The following is a 17,465-nucleotide window of genomic DNA, read 5'->3' on the forward strand; positions in this document are numbered from 1 at the left end:
GCTCAAGGATAAGAGTATGTGCCCACCGCCCTTTAGTTGAGCTGTTCCACCTTCTTTGCCATCGTGCAATGCTTTTCGCTCTAATAACAATGCGTCGTATAGGCTCGTGTGCATTCCGTTCCACGGCCTCGGCGACTAAGTCCTCCAGAGGCACCATACTGGCTATGACGAGCGCCGCGTCGTCAGAGACTGTTCTGAAAGCGCAGCTGACTCTGATTGCGCTCAGTCTGTAGATTGCGCAAATGTCCCGGCTGTAGCTCGGCGTTGCCATCGCTCTTGCCCATATTGACGCAGCGTAGAGGATGGCAGACCTAATGACGCTCATTAGAAGAAGACGTCGTTGCTGTTTAGGTCCCCGCGTGTTAAGCATAATTCTTGAGAGAGCTCTACAAGAATCAGCTGCCTTTTTATGCACATATTCTAAGTGCTCGAGGAAAGTTAATCTTGTGTCTAACATGACGCCAAGATACTTAATCGCCCTCTTTGAAGCGATGCTGACGCTGCCTACCCTTATATTGGCAGTCTCCACTTTCTTGCGACTGCTTACTAGGACGACTTCCGTCTTGTGCGCCGCAAGCTCGAGCCCAGCTCCTGTCAACCAGCTCTAGCATCAATCCAGTCTCTAGCATCAATTGTGTCCAAAATATAGCAGAATTTGAAAAATCACTAGATTGCATCGGGACTATTTTAACACTTTATAAATCGGAGATATAAACGAGGATGTGCTCAAAGTTTAAATTTCGTGAATGAGTATCAAGAGTATATGCTTGGATAATGGAGAACCGAATGAAACTTCGTCACTTCATTACTTTCTACAGAAATTAATCATTTCATGCACCCGGTATAAAACGCGGCCATTTGGTAAGAAAGTAATGGAGCTTGTAATCGATCTTATCATGCACATAGGCGACAAGTAATCCATTAGTAGTGGGAAAAATAACGGGCTTTTCCGCCACTTGGATGTTTCCCTTGCTCTCTCTCTCTCTCTCTCAATGCTCTCTGCTCTCTCAAATATATATGTATATGTACCCACCCAGTGGCGACGACCTGAATGAGGTCTGTTGAAAAATGCATTACATACGAGAAAAAAGTAATGCATTACCTATGAACTTTTTTCTCAGCGCATTTGTAATGTACAAATTAAAAAGTGATACTCATACGACAGAATCGAGCTCTTGTCAACTTCGTTTTTGTATGCCCTTTCCCCGCTAATCAACAAACGATTTTCGTCATGGGTTGGGTCGTGACGAAATCGCAGAAATTCGTTTTGAATTCTACCGTTTGCTGCATGGAATGCGTGCCTTCTTTCTTTTGGTTTTTTTGTCTATGCATATTCCTTTTGTGTGTATAGTGCTAATGAGTGCAAATACAAGTGCAAAATTGCATATGTGTATGATTTTTGTTTTCGTTTTATCCGCCCTGACGAGTCACTTTTCTGATTTTGTTGAGCCGTGCGGACGTGAATTTAAAGGGAAGTATTCTACAGTAAGGTTTAAATATATAATATATAATATAAATTGGCTTGTTGCATTATATTAGTGAAAGCAGTTCAAATATTTAAACGATGCTCTGTCAAAGATTGGCCCTGTGATTTGTTGATCGTCATGGCGAAGGCAAGACGAATCGGGAGTTGAATTCGTTTAAACTCAAAGGGCATATCTTTTGGGATCATCGGAATCCTAAGAATAAGAACTTCCTCATCTTTAAATTTTCATTTGAGTATCGACGCGTGAATCACATTGCTCATCAGTTTTCCTATCACCACACGCGTTACTTTGCACAGTTTTGGTTGGTTTAAATTTCTAAGCATAATAACTACCGAGCCAACCTTCAGTTGTAAATTGTTCGGTGGTAAACCAGGCACATCCAAGGAGCTCAAAAATTCAGTTGGATAATTTGTGGCTTCTTCTTCGTTTGTTACACAGTCGATAGATTTCAATGAATACAAAGTACCTACGATTTGATTTTGAATTATAAAACTAAGGTCATCTTTATTTTTAGCCTCCAAAATTGTTCGCTCACTTAACCATTTAGTCTTTTTTTTTGGAAAGCAATGCGAAAATACTTTGTTGATAAGCTCATCTTTTAATGAGACGAATATTTTGAGGAAATGAAATCAAAACACTCGATTCGTCAACAGGAATACGGCCATTACCGATATTCGGCAATTGCTTCGAGAAATCAACAGCAGATATATCGTTCAACAATGCAACTCTCATATTTACAGATAGTTGAAGTTTGGTTACATATCGCCACAGATTTGAAGCATTTATTTCGTTGGCAGCAGTAGATCTTAGACTTACTGGTAGTGTTTGTCGGAAATCGCCAGATAATAAAATCTTTGAGCCATTTCTTATTGCCGTTTCACGGGCTGCCTCTCTTTGAGAAGCACGAATAAAGGGTACTAACGCGGCGCCTTTCTCGGGCGATTTCTCGTTCTTCGTCAGAAAATTGCATCATGGGTCCGCCGGGGAAGATTAGATCTTCTAGGACGCGGCATTTTTATTAATAGTAATACTGAATATGCCCTCGCACAAAACCATATAAAACAATCGAGAAATATAAATATAAATAATTTACACAAATTTATGTTTGAGACAAACAAATACCTGAACTTTCGAGATATTTAGCTTCTGTATGCACGCGTATTATTTTAATCAAATGTGCTTTTCTTATGAATAGTCAGGTTTGCCTGAGGCTGTGCCGTAGACTGACTGACTACATTTGTTTATTTACTTCTATACTATTGTATAATATGAGAGCAGGACCGAAAACTGTCACTGTTATCAAGCCTACTGAGTATTAATGGAAATTTGAATCATTAGAGAAAAAATCGCGTTTTTCAAGTATTCGTCAAATTTTTTCAGTATTTTTAAGATCTACTATCCTACTCGTAGCGGAGAAAAATCCAACAAATCAAAAACCATGAAAATTGGTCCAGCAGATCTCGAGTTATAAGTGTAGGGACACTTATCACAACTCTCTTTTATATATATAAGAAGATAAGGAGATATGTACGTAATATTTCAAAATAAATTATTCTTATAAATTAAAAAAAATATATATATACATTACTGAATCGTTTCTATATTTCCATTAGTACTCAATTATTTATGCAATTACATTTGCAAAGAAGTAAGCCATATTATATAGTGGGAAAATAGGTTGAGGGTATATTGTGTTGTAATGTACCCACATTACAAATCCATAAGCGATTTTGAAATTGTATACGGCGTTTTCTTCAGACTGCGGAATTTCTACATTACAATATTTAAAAAGTATACGCATGGGTAATGGAGAGCCGAAGGAAACTTCGTCACCTCATTACTTTCTTCATTACAAAATTCAATAATTTCATGCACCCGGGAGAAAAAGCGGCCATTCCTTAAAAAAAAGTAAGGCAGCTTATAATCGATCTTTTCATGCACACAGACGACAAGTAATCCATGAGTAATAGACAAAATAATGGGCATTTCCGCCACTGGGTATGTATCTATGTGAGTACAAGCAGTAGCTCACGAAAATCGAAATTTCTTCATGGTGCTCATAATGAAAATGTTTTCGCGACGATCGTGCACACACACATGTATGGTACATCTATGAGCATCTGTATGCCTGTATGTGAAGCTCTTGCTGCGTGTAATAATTTCAGAGCTCCGAATTCGCATTTGGTGGTTCGGTATTTGTTGGTCCGGGTAATGAAAGATAGCACGACGAAATCAGCGCGATGCAGAAACTCAAACGAAGTGGTCCCATTCTATGCGCTTTGCATTTTTTGTGCTACTCTCTCTCCCACTTCATATCTCTCTATGGGCTCTTCAAATCAACAAGCTCAGCAGCGCAAATAAAAAGAAATTTGTTCGCGACGATGTCAGCCCTTCAGCGTTTTCAAGAAGGGTATGAAGGAAGGGTATGGGCATAAAGAATATCATTTCGCGACGGGCATGCACGCATACACGACTTTAAATGTGTGTGTTCCTTGCTACAAAAGCTAGAGGCCTAAAATTTTTTTCCTAGGTCCACGTCATTCCGTTTTTTTGTTATCGACTAAAGACCATATAGAAAATCAGATATAAAATTATATATCCGACGACCAGCTCAAAATTCAGCAAACTCCCCAGTGCAGGTCAGTATAGCTAATTGTGAATGATTTGACATTTTTTTTTTAATATTTAAAATGTTCAGTAGAATGTGTAGATCATATGATAAAAGTTTTATTGAATTTAGTCAAGTCAATCGACGTTATAAAATAATAAAGTGTTTGACCAATTAAGAAACGCACGTGCAGCAGCTACAGCAGGTTCAGCAATAAGTTCAATTCTGTTTTGCAAGACCTTGCATCAGTGAATCTATTTCAGTTTTGCCATCACAATTGCGAAGAGTGAAGTGGCGTTGTGACTAGCGCCGTGGCGCTCGATCAAGAGGTTTCGGGATCAAATGCAAGGCGCGCAATTGATGTATATTTTTTTAATTTAATTAAATGAGTTTTCTGTATGTATGTATGGGATGGAAAGATAATTGTCTCTCAATTTAATAATTTTTAAATTGTAGACTGACTGTCAAATGGGTCTTTATAAATTAATCAATCATTTGGGCAATAATGAGTACAGGGTATGTAATATGAAATATGTATTGCATGTCCCATGTACATTTAGCGAGGGACTGAAATTGTGTGTGTGCATGCTCGTCGACAAAACATATTCTTTATGCGCCTCAACTCTTTCATACCCTTCCTAGAAATAATCATCATTTGGGGGAGCCTCGAGCTAGAGAAGGCAAAAGTTTTTTAAATATTAAAGTCTGTTTTGTTTTTGTCATATATCAGTATTTCAGTGTATTACCTTTTTCCCGACGAATCAGGGTTTTTTGAAAATCCAATTGCGGGAAAAATTTCAAGACAACGGGCAGCTGGATTACTGACTTTTTAAAAAAGTTTTGCTTTTTTCAGCGTTTTTATACCCTGAACTCATTGAAAATGGAAAATCAGGGTATAATGGTTTTGTGTAAAAGTGTGTAACGGACGGAAGGAATCATCGCAGACCCCACAAAGATTTACCGCGCATATACATATGATGAATACACACATTTTGTAATCTACAGATTTTGGATACCACGCCCCCTTCGCCCAAATTTGTAAAAAACGCATTTCAAATACTAGAGACTTGTGCTTTGAAATGTACATACATTAGAACATTATGATTGCGTTCAGAAAGTTTCATTAAGATCGTACGTCTAAATATTAAATTATTCAACAAATAAATTCTCATAATATTGCCAACACTGCAGCGCAGCCCAAGCGCAGTCGCTGCTTACTGCGCAGTTAGCAGAGCGCGGGCTTATGCGTAAATGTAGATGCATGTGTATGTGTGTATATTTGCAAAAAAGAAGCATAGAATGATTAGAATATCAGATTGGTGGGTTCAGGGTATCTCCCAGTCGAGCATTCTCGACTAGAGCCTTCTTACTTGAGAGAGCCTTCTTTCTTTTAATGTAGTACTTGATTAAGCTTAGTGGGCAAAATGGGATGCAATCCCTTGCACCTGCTTTTATATGTACATGCATAGACAGGAGCATGTATGTAAAAAAAAAAAACAAGAACGTTGCAGTCGCACACACTTTATTTTTATCCAGCTCATGGAACAAGCAAACCGTAACCTAGCTGCAAAATTTGGATGTTTACGCCAAAAAATGATAAAATTACGCGGTATTATTTTTTATATACCACGCCCCTAAAGAGGCGTAACAATATTATTTGGAGAACGATAGAGGAAGCTTCTAGCTCTTATACTTAGGAGTTATAAACTTTTGCGGTTCGCCACGCCGCCTGTGGGCGACTGCTCGACTACGAGATCCCCTGTACTTTTCGAGCAAATGATATTTCAATAATAAAACACACACACACACGAGTTGCGTTTTCATGGAGTGTGGTCGATGTTATTGTGATCCATCGTTGATTATGGCTTCTTCCCAGGTTTTCCCTAGGAAAGTGCAGAAATCTAAAGAAAACGTGTATGCTGTGGGCGAGACGTATCCAACGACTTCGAAAACTACCAGAGACTTACTGCGCGGCGGTTCGTGGAGTACCCCAGCCTTCGAATCCGGTGGTGCAAGAGACGGGGGCTTCAGCGTCATTGTTTTGGCGTCAGGACTTTCCTTTTCTTTTAAGCGCGAAAAGATTTGTAACTTTAGGCGTCGCACTTGTGCAAATAATAAAAATCAGGTGCACTCACGCTAACAGCTGTTAGTAGTCCTGGAAATCGCAGCGGACAATCAGCTGCTCATTAACTTTCGTGAGCTGCTAAGTCTGAGGTAAGACAGCAACCGAACTGCTGGAGTGAAGTAGCAGTTAGTAAAAGTAGTGTATACTTTCGGGCTCTCGCTGTAGTTAAGCTGAGTTTTAACTTGGTCTCTAAACTCCAACTAACAAAGCCATTGCCCACTACAGGTTTCACGCCATGGTAGTCGGAGCAAAAATGGATGCCATGATGGAGCACGAGATGCAAACTTTCGCGCAGCAACCACAGAGGGCGTTGGGTGCCAGGCACCCAAGTCACTAAAAGAAGCGTAAGCCTAAATAGTAGTTACTCTAGAGCGTTTTTCTGCCATATTTGGGGGTCAGCGGCATATAAATGCTTTAATGACAGAAGAGCTGGCTAGGCTGGTTAGTCTCCACAAGACGACCGAAGCTTTTTGATTAAAAACTGTGAGGTACAGACCAAGCCGGTCAAGAAAGCTAGCGCTAGAGCAGTTGCAGGTAGCAATACGCCCAAGCGGTCAAGGGAAGTTGCCTCCGAACAGAGGAAAGCTCCCTCAAAGAAACCGAGGCCCATAAAATTGCAGCGAACCCAAAACCGGGCATGTCGACAAACAAACCCGAGCAGCTGGACAGTTGTCAAAGGACGCAAGCCTATACTTTAGGCGTAGATGGTTGTAGCCATGCGGACATGCTACGCGTAGTCAAGAGCGACCCAAACTTAAAGCATCTGAGCGGCGACGTTCAAGGCATTAGGAAGACAGCTAAGGGGACCTTTTGTTGCAATTGAGTATATATACATAGCCACATGTACGGACTGCATAAATAGACAAATGAAGACCAACCCTTGCAACCCCAGAGTAAGAATACGTAAGAGACGAGCGTTGAGCCTTACAACTTCAGCGATAGGATAAGAATAGCTAATAGACCAACGCGGAGCCTTACACACTCAGCGATAAGATAAGATTATGTAATAGCCCAATGCAGAGCCTTACACACTCAGCAACATATACACTAGATTTAAGGGTTGAAAATATGCTTGAGTTTGGGTATATAAACCCAGGCTCAGAATAATAAAGATCAATACGAAATTTTAATACTTCAATGCAGTCCACAAGGAAAAGTGTTTGTGTTTAGTACAAAGTGAAATGCTAAATAATTGTAGATTTGTGCATTGGCTTACCAACCCAAGCTGTGAGTCGAGGCACAGCAAGATCAACCTGGTGATCAAAACAAAAAAACTTCCAACGGAAAAAGCCAATGGATCTACACTAAACACACAACTGTGTCGTCAACCATCAATATTTAACGAGAAATATTTGATGGCATAATGGCAGAATTCAGGACCAAAGTTGCCGATCACGCCATAGACACAGGCCAACTTCATAGCTGGGCAACGATACCGGAAACATCAAGGCAAGAGATGTTTTTATTCGGTTGGTCGTGGGCAATGGAAGAGTTGGTAAAACTTGTGGATAAAAAAGCTGTAAAAGTAAGGAAAGAAATGGCAGAAGGGACTGCTATCCTAGAGAGCAACAACAGCGACGAAATTTTTTTCTATAAAAACAGGCTATCTTTCCGATGGAAAAGGTCCAGTCAGCGCTAGCAGATTTAGAGGCGAGATATGGAGAACATTTCTCTTGCAGCGATGAAATAGAAGAACTGGAATACAGCCTCGACGAACTGTTAAACAAACTTAACAGAAAATTAGAGGATCTGCAAAAGGTAAAAGAAGACACTCCAAGGCGACCGAAACCAACACTTCCTTACTTTAATGGTCCTAAGACGTGGGCAACGTTCTTCGAGCAGTTCACAAAAATAATCCACAACAGAAAGGATATGAGCGACAAGACGAAACTGCGATACCTGCAAATTTATGTCAAAACAGAAGATGTACAAATGATAAGCAATTACGCAATGGGAGTGGGTAGCTACAAGTTAGCGTGGGACTGTATATGCAGACGCTACAAACGTTATTTGCCAGTGGACAAGGAACTGCCGAAGAATGATGATGAAGGCAGTATCCGAAATTGCGTGAGCACCTCTGATAACAGTGACGAGGTCACCGCTGATGAGATGCTAGCATCTCAAGCAGCTTTGGATGCAATTGTGTTCAAAAAGTGGGATTTCAACCCGCCGGCAAGCCCCCACATGGGAAGATATATATCTGAATCTACAGAACAAGAAAATAAACTTCAAGTAGTAACAACAAAAACAAAGCTGGGTGAAGACAAGAGATCAATAAAGAAGATCTGGGCTCCACCAACTCCGACATTGGATTCGGAGGGCATAGAAGATGAGGACAAGAATGGAATTTCTGCCACAACTTCGACATCTACGTTGAGTATCGCTGAAGATACATCAACAGATATCCAATTGGAAGTACGACCAATGGATGATATTTCCACAGTTGGCAGCACGACGGAAGAGCAAACTTCTGCGGAGACTGCAACATGAGACTGCTGGATGTGCAGCTGAAGAGAACAGCGACAATACCGACTCAAACTCTCCAGTGATGACCACAGCAGCGCTACCAACTTTGGAGACTAAAACTGCAAGTACAATTACATCGGAAAGGGATTCAATTGGTAGTAGCAGCAACATTTTAAAGGAAACAACCATAACCACTACAAGCAAATCAATATCTGTTCTAAAGCATCAGGATCAAACGAAGGATATCTACCATTTGGAGGCTTTGGCTTCGGCAACAATGAAACGATTGACAACTTCCTCAACAGATGCACTCAGCTATACTAATGCAACAAATGATGACACCAAAAAGCCGCGGAAGTTCTTCAAAGAGGTTCGACTTCACTTGGCATGGGAACCGCCACCTAAGCAAAAGTCCAAGGTACTGGTGGCACACTCGATTTATTTGGATGTCACACACTCTGGGCCCCGCAGAATATTCAGGCACGAACATAAGGATTGGATTGATGATCATTTCGTCAAGAATATTAACAATTATCAAATTTGTATTTGTCCTGTATATTATTAAGATTTCCACAGACAGCAATTCCGGAAGTTACACACTTGGCCCCCCGCAGAATGTTCAGGCATGAACATATGAATATACGATGATCGTATACATGCCTCCGACGCACTCAGCGACTAGCAGGAGCCTTACACACTCAGCGATAAGATAAGATTATGTAATAGCCTAATGCAGAGCCTTACACACTCAGCAACATATACACTAGATTTAAGGGTTGAAAATATGCTTGAGTTTGGGTATATAAACCCAGGCTCAGAATAATAAAGATCAATACGAAACTAAACACCATCATAGTCAAGTGTATTCATTCAAGGGCAGACCATAAGGGAAAAACGTCGGATGTTGATTCATTCAATGGGCTCGTACGTGGCCGATATGGTAACTTATGGCTCTACAGTTGCTATCTGGCTCCCAGCATGCAGCTCAGTGAATTCACAACGATGCTAGACGAGCTTGCAGGAGATTTTAGCTCATGGGCGTTAGAATGGGGCAGCCACACAAGAAATGCCAGGGGGCGTTTGCACTGCTCAACACTGGCCACGAGTTCACCTTCAGAGCATGCCAAATGGTAGCCCAAATTCAGAGTGCCTGCAATAGGAACATGTTACGTCGCAAACAGTTCACGCGACAACAGGAGCCTATGTATTGGTGGAATGTACAAATAGGTGACATTCGACGCAAATGCATCCAGGCAAAAAGAAGCCACCAACGGCCTCGCGGTAGGTCTACGTTTTTTGAGAAACAATTAGCTTACCAGACTAGAAAAGAGCTGAAGAAGGACATTCGGACAAGCAAAAGAGAATGCTTTTTAGAGTTGTGTGACTCAGCCGAATATGACCCTCGGGTCAGGGTATATAAGATAGTAGTTAAAAGACTATACTCAGGTAGACAGGTGTAGCTTACGGATCGCTTGGAGCTTAAATCAATGCCCCTGTGTGCGAGGCTGCTGATCCCAAATCGGGCGCTAAAGCTAGCCCTCGCCTTGCACCCTAGTACGTTTGCCGAATTATACAATGAATTTTTAATTCAGGAGACGTTTCCTGCAAAATGGAAAACCCAGAACCTGGTATTGCTACCCAAGGCTGGCAACCCGCCGGAAGAGCCATCGTCGTATAGACCAATCTGCCTCTTAGACACCATGGGAAAGGTGTTTGAGAAACTGATTTGCTCTATACTGGAGACTTGTATTGCTAGAGCCGGAGGCCTGTCACCTAATCAATTTGGTTTCCGGAAGGCCCGGTCAACAACTCATGCGATAGAAAAAGTTGTTGGCCTGGCAATTTCCGCCATCCAAGGCACCAGATGGAGACACGGGACGAAGCAATACTGCATCATCGCGACCCTGGATATAAAGAATGCCTTTAACACAGCTAGTTGGGATATGATACTGAATGCGCTGTCACAATATAATATCCCTAAATATCTAAAAGAGATAATAAAGAGCTACTTCAGAGGAAGAACACTCTGCCAGAGCTTATGATTATCTTAGGGACGTTCTTCATTTAAGACTCCCATCTAAGAAATCATTAAATCGATGGGCACTGTTTACGAACATAACACCTGGATTTAATCCAGAGTTGTTAACAAATCTGCAGGGCATCGTTGAAAAAATGAGTGATAAGGGAAAATACGCAGTATTAGTTTTTGATGAGGTCAAAATTAAGAAAGGTCTGCTGTATAATTCATCTCTTGACGAGATTCAAGGGTCTGAAAATGATGGCGAGAATAGAAGAAGGTTTTTAGGTCAACAGGCCTGTGTTTTCCTTATAAGGGGTCTCTTTGAAAATTGGAAGTATGTCTTGAGCTACACAGTTTCCGCTAATGGAATTAAGTACTCCGATCTTAAGTCTAAAGTTGAGGCAAACATTGGACTGTCGCAAACATTGGGGCTTAAGGTCAAAGCCGTAGTTTGCGATCAGTTTTTCATAGATGGGGAATAGGCATCAACAGTCCTAGTTTTTCTGTCAATGATAAAGAAATATTTGCGATATTCGATGCACCACATCTTGTCAAATCGCTAAGAAATATTCTTTCGAGGCATAATATATCCACACCTCAGGGCACAGTTTCATGGAATATAATAAGAAAATTATATGAAATAGAAACTAAAAATTTAACGCGCCTATGTCCGAAATTGACTCCAAAACATATCAGTCCAAATTGTTTTGAGAAAATGAAAGTCAAATTTGCCACACAAGTTTTTAGCCACAGTGTAGCTGCTGCCATACGAGCAGTTGTAGATTCAGGCGGGTTTGCTGATTGTAAAGATTGTGCTCTTGCAACAGCAATGTTTATTGATAAAATTAATAAACTTTTCGACTGTTTAAACAGTCATGTAATATTTGATAGTAATCCTTATAGATGCGCCCTAAGAAAAAACAATAATGTCCATGAATTTCTTCAGGAAATGAGAGATTATTTTCATGACCTAAAGTATCCACAAAAAGTATATTGTATTGATGGAATGATTATTACAATCTCATCTATAATTGCTTTAGCGGAAAATATTTGGAATGAAAGCAGTGATATTTTCTTTGTTGCCACATCCAAATTGAATCAAGACCCTTTAGAAAATTTATTTTATTTAATTAGAAGTCGGGGAGCAACTAGCATAAACCCAACCGTTTTTGAATTTAATACTATTCTTTCTAAAATGCTTTCTATGAAAAATTTTTCCAGATGAAGATCTTATGTTAGCTAATATAATAAAGGATAGCGGATCCAACTTATCAATATTTCATGAGCAGTGTGCCACGAATTCATCTGTAGAGCAAGAACCCTTAGATCCAGAGGTTGAGGTTGAACTGTCATTAGATGCAACCATTGCAAATATTCAAAATGTTTTTAATGAAAATGCATTACGATATTTTGCTGGATATCTTCTTTACAAACTACTACAAAAACTGATTGCCAAACTTGTGCGAATCTTTTAAAACCAGCAGATGAAATGCATTGATAGCAATAAATAAATATAAAACACAAAATATAACACATTTATTTCATTTATTTAGTACTAACGTTTATGACATCTAACGGATGCCTCTTTTAAAAAAGGGTCAATTTGGGCTGTATACGGATTCAATTTTTATAAAAAGGGTCATTTTGACCTGTTGATATATTCATCTTTAAAACAAGTAAGAAAGCTCTAGTCGAGACTGCTCGACTACGAGATCCCCTGAACCCTTCGAGCAACTGATATTTCAATAGTAATTCGCACATACACACGCACGCACACACACACACGCATATACAGGCGATTGAGCTTGGGTTGCGCTGCAGTGTTGGCGATATTATGTGAAGTTATTTGTGGAATAATTTAATTTCTAGACGTACGATCGTAATGAAACTTTCAGAACGTAATCATGTATGTGTATACCGAAGCTCAAGTCTCTAGTATTTGATATACGACTTCTACAAAGATGAGGGTGAGGGGGTGAATTTAGGCGTGGGGGGTAAATTTTAACAAATACCGAAATTGTATAAAATACATCTTTATATACATTTTAAATTTGGAGACTCTAGCTTGAAAGATGTAGGAGATATAATTTTTTAAGTGATCTTCGATAAGGTTTTTATCGATAAAAAAGTATCGGAATGAGCTATTTTTAGTGATAAACTCGATATGCGCGCGATATATACGGACATTTTAAAAAAGGTTGAAGTCTCTAGCTCTTATATCTTCTGAGATCGACGCGTTCATACATACGGACAGACGGACGGACGGACAGACAGACAGACGGACAGGGCCAAATCGACTCAGCTCGTCGTGCTGATCAAGAATATATATACCTTGTGGGGTCTGCCACGCCTTCTTCTGCCTGTTACATACATTTCAACAAAACCATTATACCCTGATTTCCCATTTCCAATGGGTTCAGGGTATAAAAAGGGACCTGCATATTTATGCACAAGTGCAAGGGTTAAAAAAACACATCCTATTTTGCCCACTGTGATTGATCAGGTACTACATATGTATATTTATTAAACATTTATTCTGATAGGCGAACCCACGATCATAGAAATAAAATCAGGTACTTAAATATAAGCGCGCCTCTTCAATTTGAACCCAAATGCGTTCACACAATTCTAAGTTCAGGTAGGCACACGTCAATGCCCATGTCCCATGCATACACACAGGCACATACACACACGCACATGTAAAAGCACATAGGCATACAAATGCTTCTACAAAAGATATCCCATAATTGTTCGATTCAGATCCCATGCGTACACACAATCAAATGTATATGCATACATACATACATTGTATGTATGTATGTGAGAACATCACAAGATCAACCAAATGCAAATGCTGGGACCTAAAATTGCTACAGGCAGCAAGAGCTTCGCACACAGGCACACAAATGCTCATGGTACATGTAGCAAGGGAGAGTGTGTGCGTGCGCGCTCGTCGCGAAAGCATTTTCACTATGAGCACCAACGCTTTCATACCCTTCCCACATTTAATATTGAAAACACAAATACATATTTTGTACGAGCTTGCCAAAAGGTTTAAAGAGTTCGGTATACTCTTCACACAGAAGGGAAGACATGGGTTCTTGCTGCGAAGAAATTTAAATTTTCGTGTGCTGCTGCTTGTGCTCGCATGCATACATACATATACATATGTACATAGCTGAGAGAGCAAAGAGCACCGAGAGAGAGAGAGAGAGCAAGGGAAACATTTAGCATAGAGGGATCTTTTGTTTAACAATCGATCATCTCGGTTGAGCGCATGAAGAGAAATGATTTTGTGTTCCCATATTTTCGTAGCACAAGCCTAATTAGTGAGGAGCCGAGCAAATACGAACGGTCTGGGAACCAATGCTCGAAAATAAGTGTGCAAAATGCTTTGCACTACGTGTTCGGTATATGAGTTGTCTGGTTAGTGGTTCAATTGAGGCTTTTGAGCCTTTTAAGCCAAAATCAATTTTTCGATTATTCTCGATAAAAGTTATCTGACGATTTATCGAAAAAAAGCACACTCGTACAGCGTATGCACACAAAATTTCAGCTCTCTAGCTTTTGTATCTTGTGAGATCGACGCACTCAATGGGTTCAGGGTATAAAAAGTGTAGTACCTGATTCATCTCAGTATACAACATGTACAGTGGCTCACACCTTATTTCGTGCAGCAGCATAGTAGAACTTTGAAACAGTATTCCCGCTAAACCAGTAAAGATATCCAAAAAATTTAAATGAGGTTTTATTTATTGGTTATTCATTATGTATTAACACTTTCAATTATTTTTATATTATAATTAATAAGTTTTAAAACTAAAGAAAACTAAAAAAACAGCCCTTTTCCATGTCACAGCTTATTTCGTGCACTTCACTTTCAATGACTTTATTGTCCAAAAATTCTCAAATTAGGATAATTTTTTAACTCATTTTTGTTTAATCACCTCTTTGAATAGTGATACCATCGAGTTTACTCATTTTCGGGTGATTCCTCTGGAGATTTTTGGCCAATCCTCCAACACGGCCGTTTTGAGGTCATTTTTATTGAATATTGACCATTTCCGAATGGCCACGCCCAATTTTGCCCACAAATTTTCTATAACGTTCAGGTATGACCATTGGGCCAGCGGATTTACCACATTTGGACTGTTCCAGATCAACCAGGACTAGTCAATACCCGGTTTATTGTTTTGGTCAATTGCCTGATGCAATCGGGATCGCCCTTCTAGACCCAGTTCTTCTGCATTTTGGAGCAAATTCTTCTTCAAAAAAGATAGGTACATGTTATTGTTCATATTACCATCAATGAAAACTAAGTATCCAACTCCCAAACCCGACTTGCAGGCCCAACCATGCAACAGCCACTTCCATAGGTAATATTTGGTTTTAGGTGCTGATCTTTGAGCTCAGTATTTGGTGGGCGCCAGGCAGATTGCTTCCAATCCGACCCATATATATGCACATGAGTCGAAATTTAATATATTTGCGTCGGATGGGCTCCAATATGATTGCCGCTAAGCAAATACTGAGCTCAAAGATCAGCACCTAAAACCAAATATTACCTATGGAAGTGGCTGTTGCATGGTTGGGCCTGCAAGTCGGGTTTGGGAGTTGGATACTTAGTTTTCATTGATGGTAATATGAACAATAACATGTACCTATCTTTTTTGAAGAAGAATTTGCTCCAAAATGCAGAAGAACTGGGTCTAGAAGGGCGATCCCGATTGCATCAGGCAATTGACCAAAACAATAAACCGGGTATTGACTAGTCCTGGTTGATCTGGAACAGTCCAAATGTGGTAAATCCGCTGGCCCAATGGTCATACCTGAACGTTATAGAAAATTTGTGGGCAAAATTGGGCGTGGCCATTCGGAAATGGTCAATATTCAATAAAAATGACCTCAAAACGGCCGTGTTGGAGGATTGGCCAAAAATCTCCAGCGGAATCACCCGAAAATGAGTAAACTCGATGGTATCACTATTCAAAGAGGTGATTAAACAAAAATGAGTTAAAAAATTATCCTAATTTGAGAATTTTTGGACAATAAAGTCATTGAAAGTGAAGTGCACGACATGGAAAAGGGCTGTTTTTTTAGTTTTCTTTAGTTTTAAAACTTATTAATTATAATATAAAAATAATTGAAAGTGTTAATACATAATGAATAACCAATAAGTAAAACCTCATTTAAATTTTTTGGATATCTTTACTGGTTTAGCGGGAATACTGTTTCAAAGTTCTACTATGCTGCTGCACGAAATAAGGTGTGAGCCACTGTATATAAAACAACTCCGCTGGCGGCGCCACCATCAGCGTTACAACGCGGCTTTATGTTACCCCAATATTCTCATAGTCTAAAATATTTTTAAATATTATTATCAAATCAAATTTATGTAGTTAAATATTTTATTATGTTATAATCTCGCATGGATTGACACCTTTGCTCATAATTAAAAAGGGCTGATTCCAATTTTCTGAATTCGACATTCAATAAACTGTTACTCTTTTTTAGCTGGACTATAAATGCATCGACTGGCAACTTTGGACTCAATGCTGAAAAAACAAAAACACATGTGAGATGGTATATATATATGTATATGTATATATAAGTATATGTTATGTCCAAATATGTAAATATGTAGCTTCATTTACTTTCGATCTGAAGTTTGCGCTCAATTGTTGGTGGCGCGTTTGAGGGAAACCGTCGTGCTTTACTTCCACTTTCCACAAATTGAGCAATTACAGCTCGGAATTTTTCAGGAATTAAGAAGAGTCTATCCAAATTTCCTTTTTTGTAACAAAGATATGCTGACTTCATTTGAAACCATTTCCGACGAACTTGAGTTGGAGATTTGTTTGGAAATCCACGCTTTTTCATCTTACTGGCAATTTGAGTAAAAGTGTTGTGCGTCGTCGTAATATGTGAAGACCCTTGATTTAGTTTTACTTCTTTTATTAAATTAAGCATGCATTCAATTTCAGCAGTCAACCAAAAATTCCTTTTTAATTTCCCAGCCTTCATTTTTACATATGTATGTATGTAAAAAACCTTCACTTAGAGAAATGCATCAATATGCTTAATAACGTGACACTTAGGGACACATCCATCGAATACTTTACAGATAATTTCACTTTCAGACAAGTCGTGATATTATACTCAAATTAGGGATGCAAATCCATCGATTTGGGATATAGGGTATAGATAAATCGGGAATCTCATGATATATCGATTAATTTTCATCAATTGATAGTTTACTACTTGGTGCGTGTATTCAATTGTATGTTTACACATGAAGTTAATGCTATTATTATTTTGTAATTAGCTTTTAAAGCAATATTTTAAAGATATTTTGTGGTTCTTCGTAAGAAGAAAGCATTAATTTCTAAGAATTTATAATTTTCGATGGATATCGATAGTATCGAAGGCTCGTTCCATCGATGTCACAAACAGTGAAGTCATTTTTTTCTGAGCGAAAAAAGCCAGATTAGCAAACAAAATAAACTGAAAAAAGCTGAGTCCCAGTAAAAAAAATCGAAAAAAAACTATTTTTTAACAAATATTTTTATTTATTTACAAAGACATTATTTAGAAAAGTAACTCAAAATTAAATGAAATCTAGGATATTTTCCTGTTCCTCGGTCGGATAGTAATTTCTTTGCACTATTTTACTTAGGCAGCTTGGTGGCACTGACCAAACAACACATAGACTAGATATTTAGTACAAAGTTTTTCAACACCGAAAAATCTGCCTCCTAG

The 17,465-nt window shown here is 39.1% G+C and overlaps 1 protein-coding gene and 2 long non-coding RNA genes across 3 annotated transcripts; 1 reads left to right on the plus strand and 2 right to left on the minus strand.

Annotated features, from left to right (window-relative positions):
- Positions 1-1,026: 1,026 nt before the first annotated feature.
- On the plus strand, positions 1,027-1,387 carry LOC149092007 (uncharacterized). Its single transcript, XR_016196450.1, has 2 exons — positions 1,027-1,056; positions 1,122-1,387. It is a non-coding gene; the product is annotated as an uncharacterized LOC149092007 (long non-coding RNA).
- A 1,097-nt stretch (positions 1,388-2,484) lies between these two features.
- Positions 2,485-2,966, minus strand: LOC149092008 (uncharacterized). The gene is made up of 2 exons (XR_016196436.1): positions 2,745-2,966; positions 2,485-2,609 (listed from the first exon to the last, which is right to left on the minus strand). It is a non-coding gene; the product is annotated as an uncharacterized LOC149092008 (long non-coding RNA).
- A 13,129-nt stretch (positions 2,967-16,095) lies between these two features.
- LOC115565570 (uncharacterized) lies at positions 16,096-16,824 on the minus strand. The gene is made up of 2 exons (XM_030390778.2): positions 16,361-16,824; positions 16,096-16,261 (listed from the first exon to the last, which is right to left on the minus strand). The coding sequence occupies exons 1-2, from the start codon at positions 16,728-16,730 to the stop codon at positions 16,098-16,100; spliced, it is 534 nt and encodes a 177-aa protein (XP_030246638.1). The 5' UTR covers positions 16,731-16,824; the 3' UTR covers positions 16,096-16,097.
- Between the last annotated feature and the right edge of the window lie 641 nt (positions 16,825-17,465).

Source organism: Drosophila navojoa, chromosome 3, assembly GCF_054131105.1.
Source record: "Drosophila navojoa isolate 15081-1374.11 chromosome 3, UAZ_NAV_1.0, whole genome shotgun sequence".
Classification (NCBI taxonomy): Eukaryota; Metazoa; Arthropoda; class Insecta; order Diptera; family Drosophilidae; genus Drosophila; species Drosophila navojoa.

Bases quoted from the DNA above. Each gene is read 5' to 3' on its own strand.
- LOC115565570 (XM_030390778.2), bottom strand. From the start codon at position 16,730: ATGAAGGCTGGGAAATTAAAAAGGAATTTTTGGTTGACTGCTGAAATT. The intron at 16,262-16,360 runs GTAAATGAAGCT...TTGTTTTTTCAG, and splicing joins GCGCAAACTTCAGATCGAAA to CATTGAGTCCAAAGTTGCCA.